Raw genomic sequence first — 20,916 nt, 5'->3', positions numbered from 1 at the left:
GCGCGTCTCCTGTGCTGTCCAGTTTGTCACAAACATAGAAGGATGTAGTACGTGTGTGTGAACGTAGTGCTGATGGTTTAGTCACTGCATGCGGACCGTCATCGGGAGCGAACCGCATTCGGCTTCATCAACACGCATCAGCCTGTGCTCGGCGCCGTTCGGCCTCCGCTTCCCATTTTTCATGACGCCGTTTTTTCGTGCACTCATGTCGCGAAGCGCCTGCATGCTTGCAGCTGTAGCCGAGCAGTAGAGACGGCGGCGCCCAGTCTGGGTTCGTCTCGTCGAACAACGCGGACGGCTTTCCTATGAACGCAAGAGCATCCATGCTAATCAGTGTCTTCATATCTCCTCTCTTTTTCGCTTACATGCTACGAAGTGCGCTCCACCCACACGAACGTTGGGGTTTTGTTCGTCGAAATTAGCACGCCTTCTGCGCGCCAGCCAGGTCCTCTGACAGTTCGCGCTGAACATTTTCGTACGCTCGCACATAACCTCTCGTATTCGAAAGGAGCTCATACTAGTGGGCTGCTTCTTTCTTCCGCAGCTGTCGCTACGATTAGATCAGCCTACAACTGCGCATAACCATAGCAGAGGAAGGAACTCGCAGGTGCTAGCAGGCAGCGCTGAACAAGGTCTAACCGCTGTTCACCAATATGGCCGACTCGCTCCGAGCAGTGACGTCAAGTGACGTAGGTGCAAGCCATGTATACAGCGCGAAAGCTGGAAGGCGGTGCATCGCGTCATAAGAAAAAGATGACAAAGGACTCTTGGGTGAACGCGCGGTATAGGCCTAGTGCGCTGCAGCTTTGAACCGAACAGGCAGCGCCACCTGACGTCCGCGGCTGAAAAGTTAGGATTGTCGTTTGTTGCTCCCGGGCGCGCAGTCACGTTAAAAACGCAGGGCTCCTCGCCGAAAGGACGTAAAAACGTCGCAGTAGTCCGGTACTTTTTCATACTTCTGCCTGCACGGCTGGCACAAGAGCTGTAGGAACACCGTTCGGAAGCAACTAGCTTTAAAATTCTGCGGGTTACCTCGGAAGTCGGACGAAAATGAAAGACAACTCTACCGCAGCTGTGCGGGGCTGCGTAAGCAACGCCTCGAATTCCGTACATAAGTGTCCCCATTTTCGTGCGTTTTTTTTTCGTCTTTTATTATTTATTTTAAATGTATACACAAGCTTACAATGTCACAAAGAAATAGGAAGATAGCAGGCTGACAACGGCCACCTAGAGGGGCAATGGGCCTGTCTGCGTCTCCTGCTCTCACGCGTGATTTCTTGCCAGCCAGAGCAGCGAGCAGGGGTAGCCGGTGCGGAATCAGACACAAATTTGCCGCGTCCTCTTCGCTGAGAACGAAAACAGTTCGGTATGGCTCAGCACACGTAGAGCACTGAAAAATCAAAAGCTCACCTCCACTCGTTCGGCGTAGTCCTCGGTTTTCGATTGCACTCTGCATTTCCCAATAATGTCGGAAGATTCCATCGCGCACATCAATTCTTCTTTCAGACCACACACTGACCACTCGCGTGCAACTTCGTACCAAGCGACCAAGAACTCCTTTTGAAACACACGTTATTACAATTTCAATCCTACGGAAACCGCAGAACAACAGACGATCGTCGCGTCTTGTCCTCACGTTCGCGCGCGGGCTGGCGATGCGCTTTCCTAGCAGACGACAACCAGACGAACTGATGGGCGCTCGCTTGCAGCCTCACTGTCTGTGAAGTGTGTGCGCTCGCTCGCCTGTGTGCGTGCGTGCGTTGTGAGCGTGTTTGTGTGTGTGTGTGTGGGGGGGGGGGGGTTGGGGGGGGGTGGTCTACTGTTCCCAAGAGACGGTGTCCAAGAGACGGAAAAGAACTTGTTTCCGGCGCAAACAGCTGTATTTTGTCGGCTTTTTCTTTTTTTTTTTTTTTTTGTTGGTAGGGCTCGCAGTTCGGTTTTCAGCGAAAAGAATGACTGAGAGGGGCCTGTCTTCCTCGAATGGCTTGAGGCGAATAGGGGACGAAGTTTTTTTGAATGCTTACGTTAACAAGAGTCGCTGCATGCTGGTTTTGAGGTTTTTCAGACAGGAAGAAAAACATAAATAAAGATAAGTTAGCACAGCGTATTTACACACACAGAAAGAAAAAAAAAAGAACTACGGCGGCCGTTCTTAGAGAACAGCGGCCGCCGCAACCGTAGCCGCCGCCTTGAAACATGCGGAAAGGGCCCGTAGGCGACAATCCTAACAGTGCGCCGCTAGCCCGATAGAGGGCGAGAGCAGTAGCGCCACCATACCAGCTCACGAGGTCTATAATCCCGTCACAAAGGGACTGCAACTTTGAAACAAATTCACATGTAGCTTACGCGCGGAACAGAAGACCGCAGCGTAAATGCCACAGGTGAGACAACTACTTACCTTAAAACAGCTAACATCCGAAGGCGTAAGTGCCGCGTCTTGCACGCCGGCCGCCGTCCCAAAAGCCCAAACATTTCGGCGTCATCTCTACGCGGCGGGCACCGCTTCAGCGCAAAACAAACGCGAACATGGGCGCCGCCATGTTGCTTGAAAAAAAAAAAAAAAGCGCGCGCAGGCCGTCCAAAGCGTTTTCCGGCGGACCCGGGCTGGGCTCGGGCCGGGCTTGAAGCCGCGGGCCGGGCCGGTCTCGGACCCGCCCATTAAAAGGCGTAAGTCGAGCCTTCGAGCACACGCGAACGTTATGCATTGCATATGGTCTCCTCGCGCCCGTCAGGAGTTTCGGTTTCACAAAATGGATTTTGTTGGCCGGTGGCTGGCTCACATCCGGCCAGCACCTTTCGCCGCTGTTCTGTGTGATGTCGGTGGTCTCGCCTTTGCAGCAGTGAGTTACACGTGGATTAGACGGGAAACTATGGCACCACTAACCGATATGCTGTAGCCTACTGATGTGCGCGCACTTACCTCGAACGCTGAGCGAGACGTGATGGCTCTGCGTATGTTGACGCAAGAATTCATGCAAGTCCCTGTCGTCACCCGGACATACACTGCCGCGTGCGTGCTTACCACCGCCGCAGTAGTAAGTACTACCTTGTCGCCGCGACGTCGTTTTTAATGCGCTCTAAAGGAAGGACATGATGACCGCTCTTAGTGTGGGCCTCGCATGACGGTGGGAGAGGACCCGAGTCGTGAACCTACCTCTTTGTCAAAATACATGCATTGCGTTCCCGCGCAAAGTTTGCCGTAAAATTAGGCAGTTTTAGAATAGCGCACGCAAAGCTTTGCGTTAGCGTTTACCGCCACTGCGTATGCCTCGTACGCTAACCTCTTGCGGGCCCCCGTTAAGTAACGGAAATAGCGGGCGACCGCAAGGACCGCTAACTTAGCAACGGTGGCTGAAGGAAGCAACAACCACTTGCGGTCAGAGTGGTCCTCTACAGTACGTAGTACGCGAGCATGGCGGCAAGCTAAGCGCATATTTTAACGTGCACCAAGAAATATCAAATAACGCAAGACGAGCGCTGGTAATCAATTGAAGGCTTATTGAAAAAAAAAAGTCACAGTTTCGCCGCAACGGCGAAGCGATGATTGCGATAGCAATAAATTGTAGTAACGCGAAGAACGGAAAGCAGCTCGAAATTGCCAGCGCATCGCTCGAGCCCAAAGGACGCACGAAAAGAACGCACACAGGACGAGCGCGAACTAATGCGTCACAGCTCGACACTTGAAGCGCACTGCTCAAACATAAAGCAGGACGCACGAAACAAAACGAACATGTACACACAAGACGAGCGCGAACTAATTGTCACAGTTGTTACTTATTTCTGTTCCAACAGCGCGCTCCTTTCGCAAACGCGGCCGCTGCAGCGAGCGAAGCGAAGCACCTTACCGGCCGCCCCTTCTTTCCTTGAGATAAGCGCACAAAAGCGACGACGTCCTGTAGAGCGAACAGCAACGGCGTTCGCAGGGGCGGGGCGACGATCTTTAAAGGGACCCTCTAACACTTTTCCTGACCTCATTGTTTTACAGTTTTTACTTTCGGGTTGCGTAGACTGGAGGCTGAAGAGATTAGTGCAGCAAGAACGGCAGCGGTAGGGGCACGCAGTCCGAAGTTATTCAGCCTAGAAAACTCAAAATACAATAAAATGGAGGCCTACCCTCAACTCGATTTTCGCGGGGTCACCTGACCACGTTTCACTCGCCCTGTGACGTCGGATGGCGCCCCAATGAAATGAACTGAAAGATCCTACGTACGGGAAGCTTGCATACAATGTTGGCCGTTCTAACCAACGTATTGATGACGCCGTTGCGATAGTAACAAACAATGTGGTGCATTAAGAGTGAACTGCGCGTGCGAAACGAGGCAGATTGTGAACGCCTCTACATTTTTTCTAGTCTTAGTCGTGTTTCTTGTTGCGACGGCGTCTATATCAACGCTCTCACTTTTTTTTTCCCTTCTGTTTCTACAAACAACGGCGCCTGGAGCGTCCCGAGCGCGTTTCCCTCCAGCGCCGTGGCGTTCGGCGCATCCTTTGCCGGGCGCTGCAGTTTTAAAGCTGAAATGTCTAAGATCGTCTGTCTAGTTGGTGTTCAGTGAAAAAAGCTTGCTCAAGAAAAACTAAACCCAATAATAACCCCTTTTGTGATGCAACGCCGCTATTACTTCTAACGTTACATTTATCCAATCACAGGCCAGCGCCCATCTTCGTCATTTCCGCCCGCAATAGTTCTGGCGAGCGCCACTACGCGTTGATGCGGTCAGCAGCGATGTAGGCGCTTCAAAAAAAGTGTTGGAGGGCCCCTTTAAAGCGCGCAACACGCGCGCACGTCGCGCCATCTATGTGGCCACTAAGAAAGCATGCTGAATTACATGGCATATATAAATAGCTCGCCGTTAGCAGGATGAGAGACGGTGCGGTCGTGGCCTAACGTCTAACGCGGCGGGCTGCAAAGCGAGAGGTCGCCCGTTCGATTCCGCGCGTCGGAAAGAATTTCTGAATTATTTTTCTTTGTGGCCTTTCTACATATATACATACTTGTACATATACGGTGAATGACGGGGACGGACATTTTCCAGCCAAGACTGTCCATATAATTGCTATCGCAATAAAAAGCTGCAATTTTTTTCATGACTACTCATGCACGCACGCATCCTTGCACGAGCTGGTACCTCCTTTTAGGAGCAATCGGAGAATGCCGTCTATTACGTTCGCGGTGTATGCAACTGCGTGTGCGCGAAGGCCGCAGGTATGGTAAAGCGGGTAGGCTTCTACCCGCTTACAGAAAGTTAAGAGCAGGACCCTCAAATGAAGAGAAAGGACTTAAATTATATGGAATCAATGGTGTTTTCAATGTGACAAAGAACGGACGTGTGACAGAGTGTTTTGAAAGGGTGATTCATGTGGCAGGCCAGCATTAACCGGGAAGCATGCACTATTGCCATCGATATTTGTATGCATTCTTTCTTGCCATTTTGCCTGATTATTGCTAAATAAATGACATTTGTGTTTGACATGTGCTGTAGCATGATTTTAAACGTCTTGGGCAACACATTCTGATGGGCACATGTAAAGCGTACGATTGCCGAACTGTACGTGTTGCAATTAGTAGTGCCATAGTTGCATGAAGTTTCTGTGCTGTAGTTAAGCTCCGTTTGTAGGTGTTGCTTTGGCTGAGTGAGTGCTTGAGTAATTCAGTAGCATGCCAGCTTTTCTGCGATATCTTAGCTGCCATGTAGCACTATACACTCCGTTCACTGCGACTGGCGCGCCACCGCGCGGCCGTCAGAGAAGGCAGTTGTTGAGAGCCCGAGCAGAAGCGAACGCTTTCCCGCGCCCGCTAGCACGCAGTTGTAGGTGTTCTGTGACGCAGTCATGAACTGCTGCGTCGTCGGTTGTACCAACAGGTACACGTTGTGCCCTGCGGGAACGACGTTTCACCGTTTCTCAACTCGTCCGTGCTTTATTGGGCAGTGGCAGAAGCGGATCACGGCTGTGCGACAAAAAAGTTAGCTTGGTTCCCGCTCCCTCTGCCGTCTCGCGTTCTGCGGTTTTGTTTTTCTTGTGCCGCTAGCATCAGTACATTTCAGCCATGACGGAACAAACTGGGAGCCCTCTCGGCACTCGAAGACATGCAGTGCACATTTCGTTGGGGGTGTGCCGTCCAAGGATGTGTCGTCCCTGTCGTACGTGCCAACGATATTTCCTGACGAGTATCGTAAGCCGTCCGTGCTTGCAGAAGATAAGTTGATAGTCAGCGCCGTGTCGTCGTATGTGTGTCTTCTACGTCCCGTGCTTTATGTTCGCGCTGTTCCTGCAGTCATGATTTTAGTACTGGCGGAAGCGCAGCTGTTCAATTAGAGATGCGCTAACTGGGAGTCGATCCCCTTCCCCCGAGATGTTGAGGGACAAAAATTTCAGGTGGTCGCGGCTCTTCGGATAGATCCTAGGATTAAAGCAGAAAGACTACGGCTGGGGTAGCCCTATGGCACTCGGAAGCTTCGAGAGGTCGTGGTCCCGAAAATGTTAAAACGGATAAAAAAACAAAAAACAGTGGTAAACACAGGACACAGTGTGAGGAAACTACGGGACACTCACTGTGTCCTGTGTTTACCGCTGGTTTTTTATCGATTTTGACAATGTACCAACTAGCCCAGTCCAACGCCTTGGTACCGAAAATGTTTGCGCACCTCTGCACTAGGGTGTAGCTTGGGTTACACCAGAGTTTGCGCAAATTATAAAAGCGTGGTGAGCTCGCGCAGACGAGAGAGCCAAGTGTGCAAGCACTTTAAGTGGTTGATACTTGTAGTAAACAGCTGACCCTGTAATCATTCGGCGTTGACGAAACAAACAAAGTGTGCAGCATGTAGACAAGTGTGCACACGGAACTAAAATCGAGGCTATTTATTTTCATCTTAGATCTGGCCGTCGTTGCAGTTTTCTGCGAACGCTGTTGCGACGGAAGCGCAATGTTTGTTTCGGAAAGAAGCATAAACAACAAAAGAGGTTGTAGCGAATGAGGTAGACTGATGGTGGCCGATCGTGACCTTGCCATCGTCGGCGCCACATCACTTGGAGCGAAAGAGGAAGCGGGGCCGATCGTAACACGTTTATTTCTCGCCCGCACCTCAAGCTCTAGGCATGAGCCGCGCGAGCGGCGAGGTAGAAATGATCATGATGAGCGATGATGATGCTGCAATAAGGTCGTTGCTACGCGCGACAATTTCAAGCAATACACTTGGTGGCTGCGAATCGACATGACACGAAGCCGCCAACAAATAACCACGCCGCCCGGCCACTCGCCGAAGTTTCCACGGCGAGTGGCCATGGACAATTCTAAATGTTCTGAGCATTTTGCAAGTACACGGGTAGTGGGCATGCACCAATAATATTCTAAGCATGAATAAATTACAGCTTGCCTCGATAGCTATGGAGTAAGCCTCTTGTGGGACGCACGCCTGACGCACGCATTTAGCCGTCAGTACTGACGATGCCGTAGCAAAGCGTTCACTCACGTCAAAAACGTGGCCGCTCTCGTGCAGGTTTTCCCCTTATTTAATAGTGGCATTGCAGAAGAACGATTCCACTACGATATCTTTAAATCCAGCTCGAAGCACTAACGCGCCAGCGACGGGCGCATGCGCCGCCATAGCTGTCAAAGCAATGAGGCACTGTTGTCTGCTAAGGCTCTCAACGTTGCATGCTCGCCGCACCGCAAGTGGCGCTGCGTGCGTCTTTCAAGGTGCCCTCTATAGGTCCCGAACGGAGTGTATAGAACAGCGTGCCGCAGCTTCGCTTGCACACGCAGTGCTGTCAAGTGCAGTAGAGGAGGACGAAAAAATAGCGCTGAATGAACGGGGACACAAGAAGAGGACACACAACACAGGACTTAAGTTAAACCCAAAATTGCGAGAGGGTGCATCTACAGTCCAAGCTGTGGACATTTTCAAGGGCACGGCTTCCACCCATTCATTGTGGGAATCGACCACAATTAACAGCCATCCATTGGTCCCGCAAAATACATGTGCAGTTGAGACCATGGCTGCCTGGTTTCCAGCCACAGAACTGGTGCCTGGCGTGGAGGCATCGGTGCCGCTTAAACACACATGTCGCACATCTTACCGAGCTGCTCAATATCTTTGTCAGTGTAGGGATACGAAAGCAGCGAGTGCGCCAGCCTCTTCATCGCAGTTATTCCTTGATTTGTCTCATGAATAAGCTGCAACACTGAGTTCCTCATTGCTTTAGGCACGACGACTTGGTGGCCCCAAACCACCAAGCCTTCTCTCACAGTTAGCTCGTCCTTCTGGACTAGATTCAGGTTCAGACTTGCTTGCTTCGTATCTAAATGCCACGGCCAGTCTTCCTGCACTTACTTTGACACCACAAGTAACTCATCTTTGGCCGTGTAGCGGGCCAGTTGTTTGGATGACAGCACTCCACTCTCTAGAGTGGCGGTGAGAAATACGTACTTACAGTCATCGGTGCCGTCCTCGTCTTCGGATGCTTCCCTGGAAGACGTGGCCCATAGCAAGCGGCTGAGTGCGCCGAAACATTCGCCTTGCCGTTGACATTGTGGCAGTAGTTGCTCAGCTGGAGGGCCCACCGTTGGATCCTGGCTGCTGCCATGGCTGGAACTGGCTTATCTGGCTTGAAAAGGATGACTACTGGCTTGTGGTCAGTCAGAAGTGTAAATTTTGTACCCAAGAAATATGCCTGGAATTTCGCCAGTCCAAACACTAAGGCTTCCTTTTCAATCTGTAAATAATTCTGCTTCGTGTCCGTGAGTATGCGGGAGTGGAAGTCGATGGGTTGCTCCATCTCCTCAGCTGGGCCATTAGATAGAACGGCTACAATGCCAACTGCTCAAGTCTCTCACCCTAGTAGTACCAATGTTTTGTCTGGATCGTAAGGGGCAACAAACTCTGCTTTACTTATCAGTGCTCTTCGAATGCTTGCTGCTGATCCACATCCCCCTTCTACTCCATCCTGGCTTGCAATACTCGGAAATTTACATGCTTTCGTTTTGCGCATTGCCTGTCGCAGAGTGGCCAATGTACGGGTCCAAGTCCGTCAGGGTTAGCTCCTGCAGGTACAGCTGTAAAGGCAGGGTTATACGTGGCTACACTGAGACTTCAAGTCATCATTTTCTTCAATGACTCAAAAGCTGTGGCTTGAGCAGGCCTCCAGGTCCAAGCAGTATTCTTGTTCAGCAGCAGCCAGATATGTGCGGTCACAGTCGAGAGGTTTGGCAAAGCGTCCAATGTGGTGGAGCGTGCCGAGGAAGCATCGAACTCCAGCCAAGTCATTCATAGGCTACAAATCTGAAATGCAGCTACAGCTTATTCAACCAGTTGTGATGCCATCAGCATTGATGATGACATGGGACCAGGTCATGGCCTCAAGCTGTCTCTGAACTGCGAGCTTACTAAGCGTAATTCTCCGATTCATTTCTCTTGCTATGAATTATCGAACTTCAGAGCGCAGAACGCCGTTTCTGTCAGACTAATATACCTGTTTGTTCGAATCACCATTAAAGTTTATGTAGAAAGTCTGAATGGTGAGCTTTGGCCGTGTTTGTGGTCACCCTGCGACATTTTTGAGCAGACTTTGTATTGAGATTTTCCTAATGGTCTGCATGCCCTCTGGCACTTGGATTTGCCTGTTTCCGCCCTAATTAGCAAGTCTCCTGAGTTTTTACACGAAAGTGCTTTATGCCGGGGTCCACCAAGTACATCAGTTACGGATATGATGTTGATAAAATGAACGCCAATGAAGAGAAAGAAAAAAACCAAGAAAAAGATCCACCGCTGGGAATTGAACCCACGACCTTGCGGCCGCGACGGTAAGCGCTCGACGCTCAACCGACTAAGCTACTTTGGCAGATGTTGGACACTTTACGAATGTCCCTTATATCTTTCACACATTCTCTCTCACATGTTGCTCTCTGTTGGCGGTGTAGGTAGGTAGGGAGGAGCGGGGCGGTGCCGCCATCTGTGATAGGTGAAAAGAAGTAATGCGTCAGGATTGACACTTACTAGCGCTTACTCCGAGGTTGCGCGCGATATCGGAGGTCATAGTTCACGGAGGTCAAGTGTCACGATACCACCGAGGGACACAGGCTGCGCTGGCGTCGCCGAGGCACCCTAGACGCAGTTACGTTCTTTGCCTTTCGCTTCATGTTAGTGCGTTGGCTCATCGGAGTAGTGCAGCTTCCACATGCACCAACGGGATTTCTCCACCGCCGACTGCTTTGATTGTGAGAACACCGACTAACAAAACCGCTGCAGTAGGTGTTGCAGAAAGGACACGATTTCGTAAGCGAATGTCGTGCCTTGGTGGAGAGAGACAGAGGCCAGCGGGACGCACACGTTTGTGGCTCAAGCCAGGGGCATAGGCAGAAATTTTTTTCAGGGGGGAGGGGGCACCTCCTTGATCTGAAGTGGGGGGCTGGGCAGGCGCATGTGGTCAAGTGTCATTTTGTGCTCTGTATGCAAAAAATTTCGGGGGGGGGAGAGGCACGGGCACAGTGTGCTCCCTCCCTGGCTACGCCACTGGCTCAAGCTACGAACTTCTGCCTCCCGTGTTGCTGAAGTGCAGTGTGGTAGCGTATGCATGATCACAGGCGTCGGTTACCCATTACTAGTAAGCGCACACCGTGCAGTTTCTCTCCTTAATTGACGACGTTTTGAAGAAGTGCATATCAGGTACCAGTGTTGATGATGAGCTTGTTGATGTCATCTTTACGCGGGATTGACGATTCGCTGTGTCCAGATATATGTTCACAACTTCAGCTACCACAATGGTTTAAGAGGATTCACCAGCACGAGCTCCCATAGAGAATACATGCATATTTTGAGAAGCCCTAGCGTGCCCAATTTTTGTCAGCTTTACAGGTGGTTTTCGGCACTGCATTCATTTTTAGTATATTGAGGAAATGTTGCGGACACATATTTTCCTCGGGCTTTCATTTTTTTTTACAAACCAGAGGCAAATATCCATAAAAATTGTACATTTTAACCTCTCGCTCTTTCTTAATGTCTCCTAAAGAAAATAGCTTAGTTATCTAAATTTCTTCTGCAACATTTCCTCCATTTTTATTTCCTTATTGTTATGGTATAATTGTCATGCATGTCAAGCCTCTGGTTTCCATTTTACAGGCTTTGAAGTGCTGTGTGTACTTTCAGTCTGGACTTAAAATTCGCGTCAAATTTAAGAGGCGCGACGTGGCTCCACCTGGTATCGCCCATATTCCGCGATCCTACACTCTACCACCAGCCTCTCATATGGCTGTATTCGTGCGCTGCGCGGACTTGCTGAGTGAGCTTGAACAGGCTTCGATATTTTTTTTTTGTATTGTTTTTTTTGTAAGGGGGGGGGGAGCTGTGCTGCCTCTTTTCCTCCCGAGCGTGTTCTCCGCGACAGTGATGTGGAATGGGAGGCTAATGCAGGTGCGTGACCCAAACACAAAGCAGCGTTTCTTCGGCGTCGGCATCGCGACAGCGTTTTGGCTACCAGCACTTCATATAAGCAGGGTGCCGAGAAGGTCCTTGGTGTTCAGGAAACTTCCCCTTGTCCATAGCTAATCGTAGGGGGACAGTGGCGGCTTCTGCAGCAGAGACGAGCCAAGAGGTTCGTGTGCTTTCGCTCAGTTCTGTCGGTCAGGAATACACAGAAGCGCGACATCGTGGCTGTTTAGAAACGTCATAGGCAAGCAGGCAAATCTGGATTTTAGGATGTAATAGTGAGGTCTTCTGCCGCGAACTGCTTCTTCAAGGCGCCAAATACACATGCGTAGATAAGAAAAAGCTTGGTTCTTTGGAAATAAAACATTCTTTGATGTTGAGCGGCCACTTTCAAGTGTATGACTCGACACATGCCTTTCACAACGTGGCAACTCGGGGAGATAGTGCTGGGTCATTCCTCACCAACTGACCTGGTCTTCATGCTCGACCACCTCAGATGTAATTTTTAATCAGTTTGATACTTCATTTTGTATCCTTGATAAACATTATCCTCGCGTTTTTTTTTTGCCAAACATGCTGCATATATATACAGGGTGTTTAAAAAAATGTGTCCAGTATTTTTTAAAAATCACAGAAAGGAGGTATCTGCGTGCTACCTGCAGTGTTACCTCTACTGTGGGAAGGGCATTTTCAGATGCGGACAAACATTAATTATGACAGTAATTATAGAAATTTAAAAAATTAACTTTTTAACCAGTGGAAATAAGTGGTCGAGTCAAATGGGCGAATGGAAGCCCTTCCCAAAAATTGCCCATAGCCGCTTTGAAATTTCTGAAAGGCGGCCACTGGTAATCACTGCGGAGCGATGAAATCTGGCTAATTTTGCTGGTGATACTGAAACCTACACACCAAAAAGCGCGTGTGCCGTTCACTGCGGAAACGCCCTCAGTGTTGACGCGTTTGAGTGATGCTGGTCTGCAACTGAATCTAAGGAAGTACCGATTTTCTGCACGGCAGCTGACAATATTCGGCTACGTCGTGTCCAAGGACGGAATTCTCCCCGATCCAGCCAAGCTTCGGGCCGTGACCGAGTCCCCGAAACCTACGTCTGTCAAAGAACTGCGCAGTTTCTTAGGATTGTGTTCCTACTTTCGGCGCTTCATTGAAACTTCATGACTATCATATCACCGCAGACGAAGCTCCTCGGAAGTAACGGGCCCCTCCATTCGTGGTCGTCAGAGTGCTACAACGCTTTCGCAAAGCTCCATCGTTTGTTGACACCTCCCATACTACGACCCTACGGCCCCTACTGTCATGGTCTCTAGATGGTTAAACACAACACAGGAACACCGAGGATAATGAAAAAATGCTTTATGTGAAAAGACCACTAAACTATTTACATAAGAAGTAGTGAAAAAAGCCCGACTATATAAACAACCATCCCTTGTGCACACCATCCCAAAACTGATAAAAAATATTTAGTTTCATCATGGGTTACTGGCGTTGACGTGGCAGCTCCGGTGCTGAGGCGACGGCTTGTCGTGTCAGCGAAGTGTGTTGCTTCACCGGAGCACGACTGTCTGTTGCACCGTCGGGTAGCTGCAGTTCCCGATCACCGCCGCGTCAGGTACTTGCATTGGCTGTCCCGCTCGTCGTCCGATGCGCGACCCACGGAGCATAGCCGCAGAACATCTGTGCATCCTCAGGAGCAGGGTCTCGCTGATGTGAGCTGGTCGCCCTCCTGGTCACGCCTCCCAGGTCACAGTGCGTTGCTGCGAAGGCTGGGGTACAATTCCAGGAGCTGTGCTGGCGGACCTCAGGCAAACGCCTTGCCTCAACCACCGCTCATTCGCGCCTCTGCCCGTTCCAAGTGCCCCCTGCCTTCCTCCTTCTCCTCGCCGGCCACATCGCCTCTCGTGCCTGTTCTTCTCCCTCTTCTTCTTTGTGTTCTTTATTGAATTCTCCTTCAATGTATGGTCTTCTTCTTTCTTTATTTTATATTTCTTCGTTTGACATCTGTCTTTTCTCTCATTTCGTCTTCCTCTACTTCTCCCTCTTCTGCCACAAGCCAACAAATTCATGACAATGATACGCCCTCCTTTTGAAGAGTTTTTCGGCATGAAAAACTGCTCCTGATGTTCCAGGGCCTTCCGTCTTTAATGTGTCATATACACGTTCCCTTGATGCAGTTCACCGGCGCACTCGCATCACACCACATCACTAATCACTTCACCACACCTCACTGCTATTTCGCTAAACGTCACATCAGATGTGTCGTTGCACAGTTCAAAGTTCATATGATATTATAATGTCATTGCGCCCCCTAGTCACAACTACAACCACAACAATGATAGACCTTTCCCCCATTGTCGTTACGAGGTCCTGCTCATAAAATCAGCACCCACGTTCTCTCTTCCTTTCACGTACTCGACATGAAAGCTATATTCTTGTAATGCAAGACTCCATCGCATCACTGGCGCATTCGTTAGCTTGGCTTTGCTTAAATACTCGAGGGGCTGATGATCAGTTTGCACTCTGGAATGCCTCCCATAAAGGTAAATGTGAAATCGTTTCACAGCCCAAACCAGAGCTAGGCATCCCTCTTCAACTGTTGAGTAATGCCTTTCTCGCTCAATCAAGCGCTTGCTTGCGTAGAACACTGGATGTAGTGTATTGTCCTTTTCGTGCAGCAGCACAGCCCCCAGTGCTTTTTCTGATGCATCAGTGCGCAGGACAAATTCTTGTTCCAGGTTGGGTGCTAGCAGAATAGGCGGCTCAGCCATGCGCTGCTTGAGTGTCTCAAATGCAGACTCTTGCGCTTTCGTCCATTCAATCGTATTGCTGGTGCCTTTCTTCATCAGTTCCACTAGAGGGTCAGCTATCTCGGCGTAATATGGAATGAAGTCTCTGTAAAATCCTGTCAACCCCAAGAAGGACTGTACTTCTTTTTTGGTCTTCGGTGGCCTTGCTGCTTGGATTTTCTTGAGGATGTCTTCTTTTATTCATTTATTCATTTATTCATTTATTCATAATACCTCAAAGGTCCCACATGGGACATTACATGAGGGGTGGGCGAACGAAAAAACTGGCGGGTCAGGTTAGGTTTCATGTCTTGAAAGATGGTCTTCAATGGCAGCTGTGAATTGAGCAATGTCGGTGATGAGGGCGATATCGGATGGAAGGGCATTCCATTCTCCGGCAGTATGCAGGAAAAATGAACGTTGGTAGGTGGTCGTATGTGCACGTGGTAGATATACAGCATTTTGGTGCGAGTGGCGAGAGGAACGATGTGCAGGAATGATGATTTGGTTTCCTGGAGGCAGCGAATGGAAAAACCTAAAAAATAATATTAGACGAGCAGTCTTGCGGCAAGAAGAAAGTGAGGGGAGGCAGAGCTGGGATTTTAGGGCGGATACACTTGACCTGTAGGAATAATCGGAAAGAATGAACCTGGCAGCGCGGTTCTGGACTGATTCAAGGGAATTGTTTATATTGACTGGGTGATTGTCATAAATAGCAGAGGCATATTCTAGTTTGGATCGAATCAACGTTTTATATGCAAGTAGTTTGACTGCAGGGGATGCTGATGATAGGTTACGGCGTAGATAACCTAATAGGCGATTGCAGGAATTAGTTAGTTGGAGAATATGATGGGCCCAGGACAGATCACTAGATATATGTACTCCTAGGTATTTAAATGTCTTGCATTGGGTTAATGTGTTGTTGTTGAGAGAGTAAGAAGGAGCTACATAGTTACGGCGACGATGAAAGGACACGTGGGAGCACTTACTGACATTGAGGGACATGTACCATTGGTTGCACCACGCCTGGATTTTAAGGAGGTCATCCTGGAGAGAGGAAGAGTCTATGGAATTTGTTATTGGACGATACAGAACACAGTCATCTGCAAAAAGGCGTATATTAGATGATACATTAACAGGAAGGTCATTAATATATATAAGAAAGAGTAGCGGTCCAAGTACGGAGCCTTGCGGCACACCAGATAAAACAGGGGATAGAGACGAGGAAAATGAGTTGGTGGAAACAAATTGAAGGCGATCGGTCAAGAATTCACGTATCCAATTAACTGTGTCGGGGTGTAGGTTTAGGTGCGAAACTTTATGCATGAGAAGAATGTGCGATACTTTATCGAAGGCTTTTTCGAAGTCCAAAAAAAGAGCGTCGGTGACGATGTTCAGATCCAGGTTAGAATGTACATCATGCAGGAATAATGCGAGCTGAGTATTGCAAGAGTGAGCTTTGCGAAACCCGTGCTGGTTAGGATGAAAGAAGTTGACAGTTGACAGAAAATTGGCAATGTGTGAATGTAGAATGTGCTCCATTAGTTTAGAACAAACGCTGGTGAGGGAAATGGGACGGTAGTTGCTAGGATTTGTACGGTCGCCCTTTTTAAAAATGGGAATTATCTTACCAACTTTCCAGTCAGAGGGGATAGATCCAGTGCAGAGGGATTGCTGGAATATTAACCTTAGGAAGAGACTGGTGATGTGCTTGGTGTTTTTTAATACCTTAGCGTTTATGCCATCAATGCCACACGAAGATTAATTTTTTAATGACTCAATAATTGTAACAATGCCGTTCGCGTCGAAAGTGATGTTTTCCATGGGGGGGTAATTAGACGGTGGCAAATGAGGAAGAATTTCGGGGCATGCATTAGTGAACACAGAACAGAAAGCAGTGTTTAGAGCATCAGCAGTCTCAGATTCCGGAACAGGGCAGCCAGCACTGTCACGGAGAAAAACACTGCTAGACACCTGGGGATTAATGCATTGCCAGAAGCGTTTCGGGTTAGTGTGCAACATGGAGGGCAGCGTGGTTGAAAAAAAGCCACGTTTGGTGTCTGCGACGTGCTTCTCATACTGCTTGACCGCAGCGTGGTATTTCTGCCACTGAAAGTCAGATTGAGAGGAGTTAGCAGAACGAAAGAGACGTTTCTTTTTATTGTTCAGACGTGGCTATGTGACCCATTCCCTTTGACCCTTTGTGGCTATGTGACCCATTCCCAACTTGTGCCCAAGGAAAGTGACCGCTTGAAACCAAAATTCACATTTGTTTGGCTTAATTGTCAATCTGGCCTCCTGTAATCTTCGAAAGAGCTTTTCCAATGTTTCCAGGTGCTCCCTCCACATGTCTGTAGCCACAAGGATGTCGTCAATATAGTGCTCCACGTTATTAAGACCATGCAGAACTCTCATCAGTTTCGTGAACACGGCTGTCGCGGTCTTAGAGTCCAAATGACATATGCTTCAATTGAAATAGTCCTCGTGTACATGGAAACGCCGTCTTTTCTTTGGATGTATTCTCCATAGGTATATGCCAATACCCCTTGGCCAAATCTAACTTCGAAAGGAACCTTTTCCCGCCGACCTTTGCAAAGACCACATCCACTCTCGGTATTGGTTCCGAGTCCGCCAAGAGTATGTTGTTTAACCGTCTAAAGTCCACACAAATTCTGTTGGAATCGTCGGGTTTCTTTACCAGAACCAAAGGTGCGTTGTAAGGTGATGTCGACTTCTCTATAATACCAAGACGGAGCATCTCGTCTACCTCCTTTTCAATAGACTCTTGTGCCACCAACGGCAAAGTGTACTGCTTGACGTAAACTGGCGTCGTAGTGGTACAGTCTAGCTTGCATTCAATGACATTGGTTCTCCCTGGTAGGTCAGAGAATAATTCACCATATTTCTCCAATAGTGTTTGAAGTTCCGCTGCTTCTCTCGTCTCCGGCGCTGGATTGATCGCAACCTTCTCCAGCCCCATGCTCTTCTTGTAGTTGCAAGTTTGCACTTCAATGTCGCCTTTTGGCTCATTTCTCTCCTCATATTTTTTTAACATGTTTATATGAAATACTTTCTTGGCATTGTTCACCAGCAGTTCGTAGTCTACTTCGTTCTTTTTCTGTGTAACCTGGAATGGGCCCTTCCACTGCATCAGCAGTTTATTTCCATCACTGGGTAATAATACTAGAGCCTTGTCTCCCGGTTTCAGATGCCTTGACACGGCCTTCTTGTTGTAATATCCCTTATATCGTTCCTTTGCTTCACTCAGACTTTGATGTGCTAACTTGCATGTTTCTTCAAGCTTCTTTCGCAGTTCTAACACGTATGTATAAGTCGTCTTAACGTCGTCGTCAAGGTCTTCGTTTGCCCATACCTCTTTCAGCACCGTTAAGGGTCCTCTGCCCGTGCGGCCATACAACATCTCGAAAGGTGCATACCGGGAAGTGCCGCTTGCTTGCGGCACTTCCCGGTATGCAAACAATAGTGCTGGCAAGTAACGATCCCAATCAGTGGGTCTTTCTTGGCACATTTTCCTAACCATGTTCTTTAAAGTGCAGTTAAATCTTTCGACCAGTCCATTGGACATGGGGTGATATGGCGTAGTGAGCATCTGCTGGATTGATAGCAGCAATTTTACATCTGAACTCCTTCATAAGTTCAGATGTAAAATTCCAACCTCTGTCGCTTAGCATTTCTTTTGGGAGACCGTACCTAGAGAATATCTCTAGTAAGGCCTCAGCGACATGGATTGCATCTATACTTTTCAGTGCGATGGCTTCTGGATATCTTGTCGCCATGTCAACCATCGTGAGAACCCATTGCTACTCTCTGGAATGATACTTCAATGATTGGCATGTTTCCCAAGGGTGCTCAGCCTACTCGTCCTTTAGGAAACGTCATCTGGCAGATGTCACAAGACTTCACGTATCTCTTCACTTCGCTCTGTAGACCCGGCCAAAAGAAATGCTCAGCGACCTTCGCAACCGTCCTTCTTATGCCCTGATGGCCTGCCATAATGCTGTCGTGTGCCAAAGTAAGTACCGCTTGTCGTAGATCCTTTGGTACGATCAACTGCAAAGCTTCCCTTCCTGACGCAAACCGGCATCTCCTACACAAAAGTCCATTTAGTCTCTGATATTCGTGAACAGTCCTACTTTTTCTTTTTGGGGTTGTGTTTCTTTGTTTGTCAAGGCATGCTTGAATGCACGCATCTTCCCTTTGCATTTCAGCAAACTCTTGAGGCGTGACCTTTAGTACCTCGACTGAAGGCACTTTCAGCGCAGCTAACGGCCGGTGTGTTTCTCTTTTGCAAGATCTTGTTGTCACAGCCAACGATACTGCTTGGACAGGTTCTCCGCCCCCAATCTTCATTGCTTCATCGTCGTCCTTGTATTCGCCATGTACTTCCGACTCCCTCTGAGGCAGTGCTGTTGCTCTTGCGCCTGTACTCCTCCACGTTGGATCAGGCTCATCCACTTTCCTGACGCCTGGTAGATTACCCAATACGAGGTCGTAGAGTGGTTCCTCGACACACTTGACTGTAATCCAACCACTGTAATAAGGCATTCACACCTGTATCTTGGCTTCCGGTAAGCATCGAACTGTGCTGTCAACCAGTATAACAGACGGCGTTTCACCTGTCATGTCTTCTTCGCGCACCAAACTCCGTCTCACCAAGGCTATATTCGTGCCGCTATCTCGAAGCACCCTGACTTGCGTTCCATACAGCACTCCATAAACAACTGGTAGATACGGGGTTTCATCCCTTTGCTGAGTGCTATCTCTGTTCTTGTTGTCTTTGCCAGTTCCGTTATCAGGAGCTTTCTTGTCCAAATCTATCATGCGTGGTACTACTTTCTTCATCGGGACTACACAAGCAGCTTGGCCCTTGTTCCGTAGTCGGCAATCTTCAGTGCGATGCCCTTTCCGTTCACAGTGTTCGCAAAACACCTGTTTCTTACTGTTGTCTCCTCCGAAACGACAGTCCCGGGCATGATGACCCACACGGTTACACAAGAAACACCTCAGCATTTTAGGTATATCACCCGCCATTGCTTGCTTTTCTCCACCATCCATTTTATGGGGATTTTCCTTTGTTTTACTTAAGTTGTTGAAGCCTTGCGCTTCAAGAAATTGATCAGCACACTCAGCATAGTCATCGAGCCGCTTCAGTGCTCGTTCTTTAAGGAAAACACTCAGGTTTGGACTACAACAAGTCAAGAATTGCTCAATCACGATTCTATCTCAGACCCCTTCATATGTCTTCTCTGTGTCGGACATTTCTATCCATCTCTCAAAATAGTTTGTTAATCTACAAACAAGTTGTTTACCCGTCTCTGCGTCTTTGGGTTTACATTTTCGAAATCTTTCTCGAAATCCTTCAGCTGTTAACCTGAACCGCTGAAGCAGAGCCTTTTCGACCTTGTCGTAGTCCATCGACTCGGACGCCGGCATTCTTCCAAACACACTCAAGGCTTCGCCTACTAAACATAAACTCAGTGCTGTCGCCCACTCGCGTCTCACCCATCCTTGACCAACAGCGATTCTTTCAAAACGGTGCAGATAAGCGTCTAGATCATCCCTTTTATCATCAAAGGGAGCCATTAGCTTCCACGCTCTTTGCTCTAGAAAGCTCCTGTACCTCAGATACGGATGACCTACTCTCATCATCTCTTACGTGGGACAACTTTAACCCATATATGCCTGAACTTAGGGAAATTCACAAAACTAATTTATTTTCCCGAAATAATTCCTTCTACGATCTCAGAAAATAGAATAAGGCTTTTATTCACGAAGAAACTTTTTCGAACAACGGTTTTGGCGCCGTCCTACATGTAGGACACTAGGCAGATGCGCTACTTAATCGAATGGTACATTTTGAAGCATTTGACATGCACTCCGATGTCACATTTCTCACAACGTGTGGTGGTTTTCTCATGGCAATGAGCGCACCTTGTCTGCTTCTCTTGAGGGATCACTGTGTGATCAGTGCGGTCAAATGGGCTTTGCGCTTCCAGCAGAGATTGGCGGCTTCTACCACGCAATGGCTTGGAGCCATAGCTCTTCATGTATGACATTCCTTCGAAACGTGAGAAGCTGCGCTTTCGCTGTTCTTCTTCTGTATAACTGGAATGCGTTGTTGACACATGCATCAAGAAGATACGTCAGGAGTGATGAGTACCATTTTTTCCTCTAATGGCAGTGCGATACTTGGCAATATTTTGATCCAGTCGGTCAACCCCTCCCATGTTGGCATTATATCTGGAGATCAAAAACAGCTGCTCCACCGTCACCTTGGATCTGTTTTCTCTTGAGTACCTTTTGACCATTTGTTGTGGTTCAAGCCCATGAGCATTTGAGACAACGGTAACCGTGCTATTGTCCTTCCAACGGCATACCAAAATTTCCGATTCGGCATCAACTCTGTAGTCGTAGAATCCTCGAGCCTTGTTTTTCATTTGTTTCTGCGTGAGGATCGGGCAGTTTTCGATACGGTTATCCCGCACGGTGCCTATGTACTTGACACCCATTGTCGCAAGCATTCTAACGAGCTTTAGACTTGAAAAGAAGTTGTCAAAAAATACATGGAAACGGTTATGAAACTTTGCTTTCATTCTGGAGACCATTTCTGTGACAACAGATCCTCCTAGGCCGAGCTTGTTTTTATCGTCAACGTTGACGCCATACTTGGTAGG

At 48.5% G+C, this 20,916-nt stretch overlaps 1 protein-coding gene across 2 annotated transcripts in view; it reads left to right on the top strand.

Moving 5' to 3' along the window:
* Positions 1 to 2,780: 2,780 nt before the first annotated feature.
* The window catches only part of LOC119389288 (derlin-2), a 184,972-nt gene continuing 166,836 nt past the window's right edge, over positions 2,781 to 20,916 (top strand). The window contains exon 1 of one of the 2 annotated variants that reach the window (XM_037656489.2): positions 2,781 to 3,035. In XM_037656489.2, the coding sequence (XP_037512417.1) occupies positions 2,943 to 3,035 (93 nt within the window). In that variant the 5' untranslated portion in view covers positions 2,781 to 2,942. The remainder of the gene's footprint in view (positions 3,036 to 20,916) is intronic. The other variant, XM_037656490.2, reaches the window with a different exon arrangement.

Source organism: Rhipicephalus sanguineus, chromosome 4, assembly GCF_013339695.2.
Source record: "Rhipicephalus sanguineus isolate Rsan-2018 chromosome 4, BIME_Rsan_1.4, whole genome shotgun sequence".
In the NCBI taxonomy this organism is placed as follows: domain Eukaryota; kingdom Metazoa; phylum Arthropoda; class Arachnida; order Ixodida; family Ixodidae; genus Rhipicephalus; species Rhipicephalus sanguineus.
The sequence above is the reverse complement of the archived record's forward strand: the minus strand, read 5'-3'. Positions and strand labels throughout refer to the sequence as shown.